Below are 17,532 nucleotides of genomic sequence, written 5' to 3' on the forward strand. Positions count from 1 at the left end.
CAACACCCTCCAGAAATGTAGTCCTGCTTGTGTGATTGGCTCACTGATTTTCCCAGAAGTCTGCACTAAGATACAAGTCAGGTTTTGAGCATCCCCTGCAACAAAAATGTAATTTTCGTGAGACACTCCCAAAGGGAAATCATGTCTAAAGTGATGCAGAACTTGCCAATTTCCTCATTATAGCCCTGCAGGTACAGAAACTGATTGATAATTATAAAACCACTTCCATACAGATTCACTATCCACATGGACACAAACCGCTATTTCTTAAGAATAACAAAAGGTAGAATATGTCACAAAGTTTGTTAAAAACCCTGTAATGTACATAGATTACCCAGAAGGGAATGAATTTTTTCTCAATAAAATTAGAGTTACTCTTAAGTAAAACTATAGGCAAAACTTTTTTTTTTCATTTTGGATAGAGAAAGGGAGGGTTATAACCTTTAAGTCTTTTTTTCCAACTCTGCCCCATTGGGGAGATTTACCTACACTTCCTGTCCCATAGCCAAATCAAAGCGTATATTGATTGGTTTGCGCAAAAGTTATCACGTCTACAAAATAGAAGATAGATTTATGGCATTTCTATTATTAATTTTTTTTTATTAGTAATGGCGGCGATCTGCGATTTTTATTGTGACTGGGACATTGAGTCGGACACATTGGACACTTGACACATTTTTGGAACCTTTGACATTTATAGAGCCATCAGTGCTATAAAAATGCACAGATTACTGTATAAATGTCACTGGCAGGGAAGGGGTTAACACTAGGGGGCGATCAAGGAGTTAACTGTGTTACCTCACTGTGTTCCAACTGTGTGGGGATGGGACTAACTAAAAGAGATGATGGATCGCTGTTTCTATTTAGTAGAAACACACGATCTGTCTCCTTTCCTCTGACAGCACAGGGATCTCGTGCAGGCGATCGTGCCCACTGGCCACGCCCATCGGGTCCCCCGCCGAGCAGCACGCGCGTGCGCCCTCTGGCAGCTCTTAAAGGGGAGACATACCCCTACGTGATTTTGCGCAGCCATGCCACTTTGCCGACATATCGGCGTGAGCCAGTCGGAAAGTGGTTAAGAGAATCCCTTGGGGCCCCCAGCTCACTAGAACTTGTATCCCCATCGGAAGATTAGCCCTCTATTACTTTTCTGGGGAAAACCCAAAATTTGGGAATGTATTTTACTTTCACGTTCAATGATGATGGTAAACAGGGCAAATAGAGAGGGTGAATCTCCCTAATGGGGGCACAGACGGCAGTAAAAATCTAATTGGTGCTCTAATCCATCTCTACTCTTTCCAAAACTAAAAAAAAAAAAAAAGTTTTGCATTTTATTATATGTTAAATTATAACTAAAGGAAACATTTTTTCTAGCTTTGGATAGAGTGGAGAGGGATTAAAACCCCTTTCAGTTTTTATTGCTGTTTGTGACCCCGATAAGGAGACTCCCCCTCAACATTTGTCCTGTTTAGCATTATCATTAAAAGTAAAAGTAAATCTCAAATTTTGGGATCTCTGCAGAAAAGTAATAATAGGTGAAATCTTCGAATGGAGACACCAGTTCTGGTGACCTGGGGGTCCCCAAGGAATTCCCTTAATTTGCAGGGATTTCCTCTCACTTACTATTTGGCTACAGGACAGGAAGTGAAGGGAAGTCTCCCTAATGAGACACAGATGGCGAAACAACATTTGACAGGGGTTATAATCCTCCCTTTCTCTATTAAAAACTAAAAACATTTTTACTTTTAACACATTCAGCTGAAGTGAAGCAGTCATGAAAGAACCAAGGGGATTAGAGCAGCATCATGATCAAGGCAACCTGGGCAGTCTCCCAGGGCCGGTGGATGTTCAGGGGCCTAGTTATAACTTTAATTCTTCTGCTGTTAAGCCAGGGGGATAGTGTAATTGGTCAAAGCTGTGCACCTGCCTGTCACTTCATAATTGAGGACACACTTGTAGGCAAGTTGGTGTCTGATGGGACCATGTCAGCACAGACACTGCAAATTGAGCAGTTTCTCTTGGCTCATTTTATTGAAGGGATAAGGGTTTAAAGCTTCTACTCTGCATTGGACTCTATCTGCCTTAAAGGAGAAGTCCAGCCTGAGCTTTTTAGGCTGGGCTTCTCCTATGGGTCACAGGAGTGCAATTCGTTTTGCATTCCTGTGACCTGTTTTCAGCGGAGATCGGTCTGCAGTCCGCTCTCGCTGACGTCACTGTAATCAGTTGAGGCAGCGCATCATTCCGACTTCCGAAGTCTCGATCCGCCAGCTGCCTGGACTGATGGCCGTCTCAGCCTCTCAGCGAGCCGCTGAGACAGCCGCTACCCGCCTCTCTACAGCTCAGCGCTCCAGTGAGCATGGAAGAGCAGAGCAGGAGAGATGCTGACTGACAGTCAACAGCTCTCCGCTCGGAGAGGAGTGAGACCCGAGCCAGTGTTCGGTGGCTCGGTTCTCAGTGCAGAGATGCCAGGGGAACGCTGCAGCATCGGTCTGATGGCTGCATCCACCTAGGTATGTATGAATAGAAAAAAAAAAAACAACTTCTTTTTTAACATGTATCAGACTAACTGATTAAGAAAAATTAAGGAAAAGTCAAAGAAGAGTCAGAAGTTTTAATATTTGCATGATTCCTTGAAGCAGATAACTCAAATTCATGAAGCCAGAGGCTCATCCTGAAACGGAGAAACTAGCTTCTCAGAAGGTGAAGTCAAGTAATGGCAACCCCTGTCTTTCCCATGACAGGATATATTTAACCTTCTTTTATATACAACCTTACTTCCAATGATCCATCTTTATTTTTACATTCATTCAATCAAAATCAAACTAATTTCTTGCAGAAAATATTTATACAGCAGCAAAAGTTGATAGGCTGAGTTCACTTCTTCCATGGGAGAGCATTTGAGAGGATGGAGGTTAGAGGTGTTAATCTGTGAAATTTTTAGCTACTATAGTAAGGAAGATGATAAAAGTGAGGAACACAAATAAGATATGTCTGCATGGAGCTCCACTAACTGAATATTTGACATGGTGGACATTTACAATTTCAAGAGTAAGTACGTACAGGGAGCAGAGTAAGTATTGAATGCCAATTGCAATATAAGAGTTGATTATTCTCTTGCTGTATCTTACAATACTGAAACAGTCAGAATCATTGAAATGGAAGTTCAAAACTGAATACATGAAAATGAACACAAAATTATCTAAATTTGTATAGAATTATTAAACAACTTCCCAGTCCTTTAAATAAGATTTCTGCACTTCCCAATGCCAGGGTTTGGATTGTATATGTATCTACTGACATACACCCCCATACACACACCAGGAACACACAGAACACTTATGAAATCTGCCTTTACACAAGCTATCCCCTGGTAAAAATCCTAAGTTCACAATGTAAAGTGGGATTTTGCCGGGTACTGCCCATTGCAAAGACAGAAGTATTAATAACATATCAGTAGACTGTTGGGTACATTAAGAAAGTAGCAAGACTTTTGGATGCTCATCTGCCGCAGTAGACAACAAGTTTTTCAAAAGCTTCTTTGGCAGTGTTAGCAGGTGAACAGAAAACATCACTGACTGATGGTGTCACTTCTGCCTCCTTTTATCCAATGTTCTTCTTCTTTACCTGCTTAGACCGTCGGGCTTTCAGAATGGTGTAATTAGCATACGTTGTGTGCCAGCTAGAGACAAATGGGACATAAAATGCGCGGAATAATTTTGAAGATCTGAAAAGTAGAAGAAAGTTAAATAAATTTAAATTGCAACGGTTTGTGGCTTTAAAATTTGGTATATTTTGCCTAGTATAATCTGTACACAAATAGCATTCCAAAGCACACATCCAAAAATCATGCTGTCAATATTACAAGAAGTGATTTGCATATACTAATTTCTATTTAAAGTGCGCCAAAACAGATAAAATGAACGTCTGAATAAGCATAGTGAGCGCCTAATTTCCTCTAGTGAGCTGACACCATAGTACCTCTGTTGCACTGAAATCCGAAGTAGTATTAAAAGCTTTGCTCAGGTTTCCTCTCTGAGCTACAGAACACCTCCAGCATATGTTATGGAGATGAGGAGAGAGAAAAGTGTTCTATTATCCAAATCAGGAGTGAGTAGTCCAGGATGACAACACTGTTTATACACTGATACTGTACAGTACAGTGAATAAGCAGTGTCAACATAAAACGGGATGTCTGTTACCGACAGGATCAGTAGGTGAAAATAAAGGAAAAAAATAAAAACAAATGCAGCAAACACATCTAAGGACTGGTAAGCTGCAATATATTAAATTTTCATTCATAGATCTATACACATTTTAAAGGATATCTGCAACCCACATTCCCTCAATATCCCTAAAACCCTAGTAGAGTATTCAAATGGTAAAGAAGGGTAGTTATTACGGGAGGGGCAGTCTTTTGAGATGTTCATCTTCCAGCTATCATTGGGACTTTTAAGAGTGTCTTTACACTTAACAACCGTCCCAGTTAGCCTGCATGCAGTTTAGGTATTGTATAGCCTCGGTACAGGTGAAAGGTAGATATGGTAAAGTTTCGGTATAATGCAGTATAGGGTTGGTATTGGTGCAGTCTAGGTCTGGAAAAAGTATGGTAGAGTATGCAGTATGGAATGGGTGCACTTAATGTCCTGCTCTCAGTAGCTCATTCTCTACCAGCAGTGTCAATAATGGGTGGACAGCCTGCTCAACGGTTCCCAGGATGCTGCTGTGAACGCTCGCTGTAGAAGGGAGTGCCCTCAGTCTCACCCTGAAAGCCTCCAGTGATCAGCGGTGGGAAGGAGAGAAAGTGGACACTCCCAACCTCTATGCAGCAGTGGTGCAGAATCCATGATGTGGGCAGAGCTGCGCTGCCCCCGGGTGTCCTCAGTCTCAGGCTCCCATCCCTGCTGGCAGATGAATACTTGTATAGAGGTGCCCTGCTCTCCCTCTCTCCTCAGCGTCGAGAAAGAACTTTTCCGGGCAGTTTAACAAAATCCTCTCCACTCCTCCTCCTGCACAGTGTCCATTGTGATCTGTAGTCCAATGAGTCTATGCGTCCCATTATTTGGTTGCCATCCCAAATTATATATAAGTGAAAACCTTGTGAGCTGCCACACTAAACCTAAATCACTATAAATTATAACTATAATCAGCTGCCTGCACTTCCCACACTTCCCCAAAATGTGATAATACAATATACATAACACAATGTGCAGCGTTAATATGCATAAAATGAAACAAATACTAATGCAAATGTATAAAATCTATAGAGGGCTATATAAAGCATAAGTATATAAAACGTGGCATTCTATAGAAAAAAAAAAAAAAATATATAGTGCTCGTGCTACGTGAGTCACACTCAGTCCTTAATAAGATATTGAAATAATCAGCAAAAGTCCAAAATAGCATTGACGTGTGATAATTGTTTCTTCATGCGATGTGCACACGACCCCCACCAGGTGTACCCTCACCTTGAGGGCTTAAAAAATAAGCCTGTAATTTGATAGCAATAGCCTGCAGAGATCCTCCTTTGTTTTCTTTATCCAATGCAGGTTTACAGAATACTGATATGGACCACAAGCCACTTGCTCCTCCTGGTGATAGCCCCGCTCAAAAGCCACTATTTTCTCCTGGTATGTTCAGACTCTCCTCATATACATTACATGCGAAAAATGACAAAGGCATGCAATAGCGTGATAACGTTTAAAAAAGATTTAATTTCAAACAGAACTCCACATACATACAACTCACATTTCCAATAAATAAAAATCGCCTTTAAAGTGCTATAGTGCTGAGGGGTGATAGAGTCACCTGTGGTCCAGTTCTGCAGCCCCAGTTTCATGGCGTTCCCCCTATCCTGTGCCTGCTCTGTAACACTTCCTGGTGCCTCCTGTGTCAGCCGATCAAGCTCCACCGGAAAGTGTTACAGAGCAGGCACAGGATAGGGGGAACGCTGTGAAACCGGGGCTGCAGAACCGGACCACAGGTGACTATCACCCCTCAGCACTATAGCACTTTAAAGGCGATTTTTATTTATTGGAAATGTGAGTCGTATGTATGTGGAGTTCTGTTTGAAATTACATTTTTTTAAACGTTATTACGCTATTGCATGCCTCTGTCATTTTTCGCATTAAATGTATATGAGGAGAGTCTGAACATACCAGGATAAAATAGTGGCTTTTGAGCTGTGCTATCACCGGGAGGAGCAAGTGGCTTGTGGTCCATATCAGTATTCCGTAAACCTGCATAGGATAAAGGAAACAAAGGAGGATCTGTGCAGGTTATTGCTATCAAATTACAGGCTTAAGTCCTTAAGGTGAGGGTACACCTGGTGGGGGTCTTGTGCACACCGCATGAAGACACAATTATCACATGTCAATGCTATTTTGGACTTTTGCTGATTAGTTCAATATCTTATTAAGGACTGAGTGTGACTCATGGAGCACAAGCACTTTATATATATATTTTCTATAGAATGTCACGTTTTATATATTTACGCTTTATATAGCCCTCTATAGGTTTTATACATTTGCATTAGTATTTGATTAATTTTATGCATATTAGCGCTGCACATTGTGTTATATACATCCCAAATTATAATGCCCATAATTCTCAGCGCTCTGCATAGAAGTGTATGGGCTTGCTTGGCTTTAGCTCTCCCCTTGCTGGCCAGAGGAGAATAATGAAGCATAACATCAGTATCTCAGTAGAGGGAGAGAAGAATAAAAGGCAATGTTTCCTCCTCCAATAATGTTGGGTTCTGCCAAACTGCCTGTCTGGCAGCTAGCTCAGTCTTTCAGTGCGCCACTGAGAGCCTGAGCCAACTGCTCCCATCCCCTCCACAGACCAGTGCGCTAGTAAGTGCTGTCAGTCACTGCTCTGTGCTCAGAGTGGACCCAAGAACTGAGCGATCAGTGGTCTTCAAATGCTCAGTTCTTGGTGTAGAGCCGATGGAGGACAGTTGCAGCATCGGATTGGTGCTGCAGCTATCTAGGTGAGTGTGTTTTTTTAATTCCCTCACTTCTCTTTTAATGACTGGTAATTCGATCCACTCCCAATTCGAAATAAAAAAACACATTTAAAAAGCACACCAAAGCGCATGAAAATGCATGTCAAAAACACAAAGGAAACACACATTGATGCTCTATGCAAATGCATACATCTAAAAGGCCCCAAGTGTACACCAGCCACTCTACAATATGTCAGAGGTTTACAAAATTTTAATAAATAATTTAATTTAATAATCCTTCAATAAATTATGCATTGCCATATGCACTCTTCAGTTAAATGCAATTTTATAAAACTGAATTCAGTACAATTACAATGAGTTGCTTCCAGCCTTGCACCTTTGAGACAATTACAATTGCGTACTTACTTTTACAACTTTGAGAAAACTTGTACATTTTATTAATTGATGAGATGTCCTCATACAAACAAAAATACTCTTATGACTGTTGTGAGCACATTCCATAATTAGAAAGTGTATTAATAGGGTCCACAGCAATACAGCATTTTAGCCTATAGCCATATACATTTGGCAACGGAATTATATCATATGAGCTAAAAACTGTATATTTTTGATAGCTCGGACATTTCCTAACAAGGTACCCAGACATTTGGGAGTACAAACATTAACATACTTACATATGTATAAAAATGGTGCACAATTTGCTGTAACAGTGGGTTATTCTATAGAATGGTGGCTACCCTTCTGCTTTTAGTACCTATACATAATATGCACCTATAAACTGATACATACTACTTCGGCAAGTCTGAAAAAAATGTAGCAGCTTATGGCATGCCAGAGGTTGATGTAGTCAACCAAGAAACGATGCTGTCAGAACAACGGAGTATTGACTAGGTTGGAAATCTAGGGAATTGAGACATGGGAAACAATATTTACCATGGACCACCAGAAAAAAATTTTTTCTACTTTCAAATAGAACAAGGAAGGGATAGAGCCTGTTAAGATTTTATTGTTGGCTAGTTATCTCGAATGCTATTGTGATGGAAACCTAAAATTTAAAACCTAAAAGTAACCAGCTTACCAGGTGCAGAGGAAAAATCTTCAATGAAAACACCAGGTCCACTGACAGCTGTAAAAGGTGAGATTTTTTCCTTACCTTCTGTTGTGTGTGGGACAGAGGGAAAAAGCACAGAGGCGCCACTCTAAGTGCAGTATAGCAATACGTTTTTAATGAACAAATCGTGAATATATATACTCACAAGAGTAGAATTAAAATAGGCATGTAGAGTGTGGGTGAACAAACATCCGTGAGGGAGTCCATCCGTGGCTGTACAGACGGACTCCCTCCCGGACGTTTGTTCACCCACACTTGACATGCCTATTTTATTTCTACTCTTGTGAGTATATATGCATGATTTGTTCATTAAAAACTCATGCTATACTGCACTTAGTGTGGCGTCTCTTTGCTTTTTCCCTCAGCCTTCTCAAGAGTTGCTTCTCATCTTCACTGGGCTGCCTTCAAGGTGCTACATCATGGACTAATATGGACTTATTAGAGTAATTTACTTTCATTTATTTTTCTTAAAGTCCCCCTTACTTTTAGGTATGTAACAGTTAGGTGGATCTTCACTGAGGCTGGTGCAAGCGCCAACTTTTTTCTATGTGTATCTGTGTGTGGGACAGAAAATGAGGGTTAATCTGCCCTCATTACTCATGTAATGTCAGGGGCAGGAACCCAATCTCTGACATGCCCTGGAAACTAGCCAGAACATGGGAATGTGAACAGCAATGGAGCATTTCAGCCAGACTTCAAGCGAGGCCAGAACAGGCTTACAGGTATGGCAATTACATTATAGTGATAATAAAGCTTTGTTTTTTTTTGTAAATAAAATAACAAACATGTTATACTTACCTACTCTGTGCAATAGTTTTACAAAGAGCCACTTTCTATAGGGGCACTCACGTAGGCTCTCGCCCAAGCCTCCCTGTCTGCATCTTTTGACACAAAGCGGCTCTGTCCCACCCCCGTCATAGGATTTGATTGACAGCAGTAGGAGCCAATGGCTCCTGCTGCTGTCAATCTGCCCAGTGAGGAGAGAGAGCAGAGAGAGACGCTGCTCTCATGCACAGCACTGAATCAGAAATGGGCTAAACGTCAGGGTGATAAAAAATACACAAATGAAAACAGGTTCATATACTATACATGCATTTGGTGTAAACATCTGAATTTGCAATTAAAAGATGCTGGTAAATACAGTTTTAATAGTTCTTACTGAGGAAAAATCCACAACGTGACTACTATAGTCACACTTACACTGTAAATAGGAATGGATATGCTGCCAGTTGAAGAGCTGTATCTCAGGAGACTAATTACGCAGTGAGTAAGGGATGAGCATGTCATAGCCGGGAGCTGAAACGGCTGTACCATGATACACAGAAATTCTAGCTCTCGCCTTATCTGTAATGAAATGCTTCCTGACAATGAAGTGTCTGCACGGTGTAATTAGGTGGCTGCTCTCTAATTCAATTACCATCTCTATGTATCAGACGCTCATCTGTGACTGTACAGGACTTGACGTCAATTCAGCTCTATGAATCCCCAAGAGTATAATACTTGGCCAACGTGCCTGCAAGCTCTTCTTCATTATTAACCTCTGCTATGCTGCAATTTGTGCATATGACTGACAAAACTAGTGAGCTGCTGTCTTTATCCATTGCCTAACCAAGATAAATCACTCTGGAATACAGATGAAATGAATGTGTCCCTTAGTTACTGTGTGGAGAAGCAAGAATAATTTTCTCTACAGGAAAATAAACATACCGATTAGGTACAAATCTTGCATTTCTTGCAAAACCACCATTATACACCTTTTATATACAAGGCTTATGCAGGGCTGCCAGCCATTTGTAAACGCACAATTAGTAAAATGTCAGAAAAGCTGTACTGCATTTTTCCGAACAGAGTAAAATCGTAGGCAAGCAAAAATGTCCTTATTGCTCAGCTCAAAAAATCACATTCTCATACTAACTATACAGTGAAACATGACAAAGAACCAGATCACTGTTATGAACAGTCAGAATAAGTCTTACTTTAGAAATCTTGAATCATGAGATCCACTTATGTAGTCATATACTGCTTGGACACAAGTAAAGGGCATCCATTTGGTAGGTATCTTCCAAACTGTGGAGATTTGTCTGAGTATCAAGTCAACCAACTTGGCTCATAGCAGGAAACTGATTGTGTCTTACACTATATGGCCAAAAGTTTGTGGACAGGCAACTATTACACATATACCAGTGTGTTGGACATCCCATTTCACAACAATCAGCATTTAGGAGGAGTTATCCACAATCTCCCCAATCCCCTTTACTACTATAATTGCCTCTAACCTAGAAAGGCTTTCCACAAGATTTTGGTGTGTTTGTGGAATTTCCAATTTTCCAAAATAGCTTTTGTGGAGCCAGAAACTGATGGCAGACAAAAAGACCGTGCTAACAATTGGCATTCTAATTCGACCCCATAGGAGGACACTCTTATTACCCTTACTACTGTAACCGGAGTGTCCTCCTACGGGGTCGAATTGGATATCCATAGTGGTTGTGGAGTGTTCACCCACCTCCTAGCAGACACATGCGCTCATGACCTCCAGTAACAAGAGGTCCATCCAATCTGGTAAGCACATCTGTGTGTCTGGGGTGGAGGATATCGTCACTGTATACAGAAGAACCTGTTCCCCTGCTTCTCATGAGGGATCTTCTTTTCTTCTGGATGTCTTTACATATTATGGACTGTTTTATTTATGCGCTGCACTAACATTGTTTTGAATGTGCCTAAAACAACCTGACAAGTTCAAAAAACAAAAAAAAAAAAACTCAGGCTCACTTATTGTTGATATATAAGCAATCAGACTCACCGGAGAAGGCAATAATGATTGAAATCTGTTAGCAGCAAAAGGAAGCCTGGCATCCAAATGAACTTATGGTTAGACACCAGCCAGAACATAAATGGAAAAAGCAGAGAGAGCTGGCTCATTGAATAGCCAAGAGTCAATTGGATTCGCCAAGAGTCAATTGGATGAACATCATTATCAATAGTGTTCTGCCTTACAATGTAAAGAGTTTCTGAAAACACATTATGAACCTATACTTATTTTTTAAGGTATAACAGGCACATTTTGGGAATGTTATCTTGAGTAAAAGCATTAAAAACGGTCATATCCACCTGTACATTCATCAATAAACCTGCACAAAATGATGTATGAAAACAGGTAGATAGATCTGTTTAATTGTATGATGTGTTTGCAAATGTAATTTAATCAAACATGACATGTTTACAAATGCAGGTCAATATGTTTCTTGAGCAATGACGCATACAAATATTCCCATAAAACTGTGTGCGAAAGCAATATTCTCTAGATTTCCTGGTACTATTCCACGTCATTCAGAATATTTTCTACAGTCTCTTAGCTGCTGGTTCACATAACTGATTAGTAACTCTATTGGTGAGAGCTTATAACTGTCTGTGTGGATTTTTCCACTCCAATATGTTTTGCAAAAGCAAAATTATTTAGAAACAGCAAAGTACAAAAACTTCCTTAAAGTAGTAAATGCCCATTTCCTAGCTTATAATGCTTTACAGACCCTGCAAATTGCAGGAAAAAAAAATGTTGATCTGCCAGAAATGCACGCAGCTCCCAATTGCTTTTTTGTAGGCCGACGCCACATGTATGTTTCCAGACTAAATTGTGTCAGCCCAGACTAGCTGTCTATTGTTAAAATACTGACTGTCCCTCTATCCTCATCTGCACAACACAGATAGTAAACGTTTTGTAGACCATGGCTAAAACTGTGAGGACTCCTTGAGATAACTGCAGAGTGTTATGGGAACAAAGAAAACAGGGAAATGTCAGCAATTTTTCCAGGGACCATTAGATATATATATATATATAGATATATATATATATATATATCTATCTATATAGATATATATATATGTATATCTATATATATATATATATACACACACACACATACAGGGCTTTTTTTCTCAGAGAAAAGGTGCATGAACTCACCCTCTCTGTCCAACTATCCTCCACAGCTTCCCTCTCATCACAAGTCACTCCCCAGCTCCCCTCTCATCACAAATCCCCCCAGCTCCCCTCTCATCACAAATCCCCCCCCAGGCTCCCCTCTCATCACAAATCCCCCCCAGCTCTCCTCTCATCACAAATCCCCCAGCTCTCCTCTCATCAAAATCCCCCCAGCTCTCCTCTCATCACAAATCACCCCCCAGGTCCCCTCTCATCACAAATCCCCCCAAGCTCTCCTCTCATCACAAATCCCCCAAGCTCCCCTCTCATCACAAATCCCCCCAGCTCTCCTCTCATCACAAATCGCCCCCAGCTCTATTCTCATCACAAATCACCCCAGCTCTCCTCTCATCACAAATCCCCCCAGCTCTCCTCTCTGCTGACCTCCCCCTTCATACTTTCTCAGATCCCCTCTCATCACAAGTTCCCCCCAGCTCACCTCTGTGTACAATGCTCTCCACTCTGAAAAACACACACAAACTTTACCTCTCTCAACATATTCCCCCTCCCCCACACACTTCCACAGTGCACTCCTCTGAATAAACTCTCTGGTCTCTGCAAAGCTTTCCCTCATTTTCACAGTGACAAATGCCTCACCTCTTCTGCCATCACTGCTCTCCATGGTATGTGCAGGCTTTTTTTCTGCACAGGGCAGTGGACTGGAGAGCCCCCTCTAGTGTAGCACAGAGCTGAGGAGGTGTTTCAGGCTTCCTCGGCTCCGTGCTACAAAGGCTGAGTAGCGGCAGCAGGCAGGGATGGAAGCTTCCTCCCGAATCACTGCAGCAGCTGAAGGTTGGGACATGGGACCTCACAGCGATCAAGGGCAGCAGTCCTGATTGTGCAGCGCTAGCACAGATAAGCCAGTAGAGGAAGTGTGCTGTGCAGAAAACCTCCTCTACTGGCTTCAGTATTAAATGACAGGCTGGAGAGCTGCCTGTGTATGTGTGTGTGTGTGTGTGTGTATATATATATATATATATATATATATATATATATATATATACAGTATCTCACATATTATATCTTTTCATGTGGCAACACTGAAGAAATGACACTTTGCTACAATGTAGAGTAGTGATTGTACAGCTTGTGTAACAGTGTAAATTTGTTGTCCCCTCAAAATAACCCAACACACAGCCACTACTGTCTAAACCGCTGGCAACAAAAGAGAGTACACCCCTAAGTGAAAATGTCCAAATTGGGCCCAAAGTGTCAATATTTTATGTGGCCACCATTTTTTTCCAGCACTGCCTTAACCCTCTTTGGGCATGGATTTTACCAGAGCTTCATAGGTTGCCACTGGAGTCCTCTACCACTCCTCCATGATGACATCATGGAGCTGGTGGATGTTAGAGACCTTGCACTCCTCTACCTTCCGTTTGAGGATGCCCCACAGATGCTCAATAGGGTTTAGGTCTGGAGACATGCTTGGCCAGTCCATTACCTTTACCCTCAGCTTCTTTAGCAAGGCAGTGGTCATCTTGGATGTGTGTTTGGGGTTATGTTGGAATATTGCCCTGCGGACAAGTCTTTGAAGGGAGGGGATCATGCTCTGCGACATGTTGGTATTCATGGTTCCCTCAATGAACTGTAGCTCCCCAGTGCCGAGCACTCATGCAGCCCCAGACCATAAAACTCCTACCACCATGCTTGACTGTACACACTTGTCTTTATACTCCTCACCTGGTTGCCGCCACACACGCTTGACACCATCTGAACCAAATAAGTTTATGTTGGTCTCATCAGACCATAGGACATGGTTCCAGTAATACATGACCTTAGTCTGCTTGTCTTCAGCAAACTGTTTGCAGGCTTTCTTGTGAATCATCTTTAGAAGATGCTTCCTTCTGGGACGACAGCCATGCAGACCGATTTGATGCAGTGTACGGCGTATGGTCTGAGCACTGACAGGCTGACCCCCCACCCCTTCAACCTCTGCAGCAATGCTGTTAACATTCATACCTCTATTTCCCAAAGACAACCTCTGGATATGACGCTAAGCGCGTTCTCCCAACTCCTTTAGTCGACCATGGCGTGGCCTGTTCTGAGTATAACTTGTTCTGTTAAACCGCTGTATGGTCTTGGCCACCGTGCTGCAGCTCAGTTTCTAGGTCTTAGCAATCTTCTTATAGCCTAGGCCATCGTTATGTAGAGCAACAATTCTTTTTTTCAAGTCCTCAGAGAGTTCTTTGCCATGAGGTGCCATGTTGAACTTCCAGTGACCAGTATGAGTGAGTGAGAGCGATAACACCAAATTTAACACACCTGCTCCCCATTCACATCTGAGACCTTGTAACACTAACGAGTCACATGACACCGGGGAGGGAAATTGGCTAATTGGGCCCAATTTGGACATTTTCACTTAGGAGTGTACTCACTTTTGTTGCCAGCTGTTTAGACATTAATGGCTGTGTGTTGAATTATTTTGAGGGGACAGCAAATTTATACTGTTATACAAGCTGTACACGCACTACTTTACATTGTAGCAAAGTGTAATTTCTTCAGTGTTGTCACATGAAAAGATATAATAAAATATTTACAAAAATGGGAGGGGTGTACTTACTTTTGTGAGATACTAAATATATCTAAATATATACATATATACACAGTATATAACAAAAGTGAGTACACCTCTATCCAAACATGTCTCCAGACCTAAACCCTATTGAGCATCTGTGGTGCACCCTCAAACAGGAGGTTGAGGAGCGCAAGGTCTCCAACATCCACCAGCTCCGTGATGTCATCATGGAGGAGTAGAAGAGGACTCCAGTGGCAACCTGTGAAGCTTTGGTGAACTCCATGCCCAAGAGGGTTAAGGCAGTGCTGGAAAATAATGGTGACCACACAAAATATTGACACTTTGGGCCCAATTTGGACATTTTCACTTAGGGGTGTACTCACTTTTGTTGCCAGCGGTTTAGACAATAATGGCTGTGTGTTAAGTTATTTTGAGGGGACAGCAAATTTACACTGTTATACAAGTTGTACACTCACTACTTTACATTGTAGCAAAGTGTAATTTCTTCAGTGTTGTCACATGAAAAGATATAATAAAATATTTACAAAAATATGAGGGGTGTACTCACTTTTATGAGATACTGTATACACACACAGTTATGCTCAAAAGTTTGCATACCCTGGCAGAAATGGTGACATTTTGGCATCAATATTAAAACTATGACTGATCATACCAAAAAACTTTCTTCTGGCTGGTGATGTTTCACCCGGGGCACTGGGGGGGGGGGGGGGGGGTTTCTCCTCGCTGTTTCAGCGTAGGCTCCCCCTTATGTTTACAGGGCATTGGCGAGGTTGGACCATTGTGTTGGTTCCCCCCTTTGCCAGTAGGCCGTGTGTTATGCGTCGGTGCCATTGGAGCGCAGGGTGCCAACACGTCTCTCCCTGGGGCGATGCCATGCGCTCTGAGGATAGATGGTCCTTCCTGATCACAAACACCCCTGCGCGATACACACGGGACCACAGCGCACGCGTCGCAGTGTGTATAAAGCTTCCACCGCGGCCGGTCATTGACAGGGCTGTGACGGACAGGGCATCAGAGGTGTACATGATCGATCTACAGGAGGTAAGGATGGTGTTACTCATCATGACTCCCTTGGCTTTCTGATCCAATTTTGGTGATTTACAATCTAACAGCACTCCTCTCCCCATTCCCCCTTTCTGGTCCAGCACAGGCATTCCTCCTGAGCAGAGGGACTTATTGGAACTTTCCCTGCTATTTTGTGGGACCCATTCCTTGGGGATACCCATGGGTATGTGATGAGTATTTACTCTATAGGTGTGTATACTTTATACTTTTATGCACATACTAATACAGCACATACCCATTTGGTATAATTAGGAAGACATATGGACTATTACTGTGTTTCTCTGTTCACCTAGATTGTACTAGTTCTGATGTCATACATGTGATCAGTATTTGGACCTTCGCTGAGATATCGCCCCTGCCTGTGAGGGATCTAGCGTTCAAGACCCATCTGTCCAGTCTCTCTGTTCTTCTTGGAGGGGGCCCCTCTAGGTACCTCCTTTTTTATTCTTTACACAAACAATTTATATTATTGGTATGAATTTGACATTATCAATATTTGCATGCAGTTGTCTGTTTCAACCTGTGTTTACTGTTCTTTTAATGATATATATGTTTCTTCAATAGACGTTTGCGCTCTGTTTGTTAATAACCCCTGAAGAAAGGCATTTAGCCAGAAACATTGGGTCTTCAGAGATGTAATCAACGTCTGTATATGTATCAATTGTGTATTTCATACTCTATTGTGACAATTTTTATCATGTTTAGATTTATACAATAAATTAAATTTTTATTGACATTAATTTGGGTATTGGTCACTTTCAAAGTCTCATTTCCCAAAGTGGTTCTTTCTTCTCTTACTTTAAAACTGGGATGTGGTGACCAATAAACACTATATTCTCCTGATGCTGGAACATTTTTTCCTTTAAGGATAGTGATCATATGCAGCCATTTATATTCACATAGTTGTTTGGATCAAGGCCATTTGGGTGATTTCTGTTTTCATTATGATTTAAAAAGGAGCCAAAGTGTACATACCCTGGAATGTTTGGCCTTGGTACAGACATACAAGGTGACACACACAGGTTAAAATGGCAAGTAAAGGTTCATTTCCCATATCTGTGGCTTTTTAAATCGCAATTAGTGTCTGTGTATACATTGACAATGAGTTTGTTAGTTCTCACGTGAATGCACTGAGCAGGCTGGATACTGAGCCATGGAGCGCAAAAATAACTGTCAAAAGACATGTGTAACAAGGAAATGGAACTTTATTAAGATGGAAAAGAATATAAAAAGATATCCAAAACCTTACATTTGCCAGTAAGTACTGTTCAATCATTAAGAAGTGGACAATTCAAGGATCTCTTGATACCAAATCAAGGTCAGGAAGACCAAGAAAGATTGCAGCCACAACTGCCAGGGAAATTGTTTAGGATACAAAGAGAAACCCACAGGTAACCTCAAGGGAAACACAGGCTGCTCTGGAAAATGATGGTGTGGTTGTTTTTAAGGAGCAGAATATGACAATACGTGAACAAAAATAAGCTGCATGGTCAAGTTGGCAGAAAGAAGCCTTTACTGTGCCAATGCTACAAAAAAGCTTGGTGGCATGTCAAGGCATTGTCGGACATATTGTAGCCAGTGGCACTAGCGCAGTAAAGGCTTCTTTCTGGCAACTAGACCACGCTGATAATTTTTTGTTCAGTCATATTTTTGTTTATTAAAAGTCAGCAGCTACAAAAAGTGTAGCTGCTGGCTTTTAATAAACAGCCACTCACCTGTCCCACGATCCAGCAGTGCACTCACCCACGCTGTGTTCTCCCTGTGTCCTCCCTTGGTGGCGCCAGCATCTCTATTATGGGAACCCAACTGTAACAGCTTGTGGCTTCACAACCAAGTGCCAACTGCAAATGCATGAGCAGCGCTGCGCTCTGTGACTG

The 17,532-nt window shown here is 41.7% G+C and overlaps 1 protein-coding gene across 5 annotated transcripts in view; it reads right to left on the reverse strand.

Annotated features, from left to right (window-relative positions):
- Positions 1–2,596: 2,596 nt before the first annotated feature.
- ALG9 (ALG9 alpha-1,2-mannosyltransferase) overlaps positions 2,597–17,532 on the reverse strand; it is a 361,563-nt gene continuing 346,627 nt past the window's right edge. For all 5 annotated transcript variants that reach the window (XM_073602427.1, XM_073602429.1, XM_073602426.1 and 2 more), the window contains one exon: positions 2,597–3,724. In XM_073602427.1, the coding sequence (XP_073458528.1) occupies positions 3,601–3,724 (124 nt within the window). In that variant the 3' untranslated portion in view covers positions 2,597–3,600. The remainder of the gene's footprint in view (positions 3,725–17,532) is intronic.

Source organism: Aquarana catesbeiana, linkage group LG10, assembly GCF_042186555.1.
Source record: "Aquarana catesbeiana isolate 2022-GZ linkage group LG10, ASM4218655v1, whole genome shotgun sequence".
Lineage (NCBI taxonomy): Eukaryota > Metazoa > Chordata > Amphibia > Anura > Ranidae > Aquarana > Aquarana catesbeiana.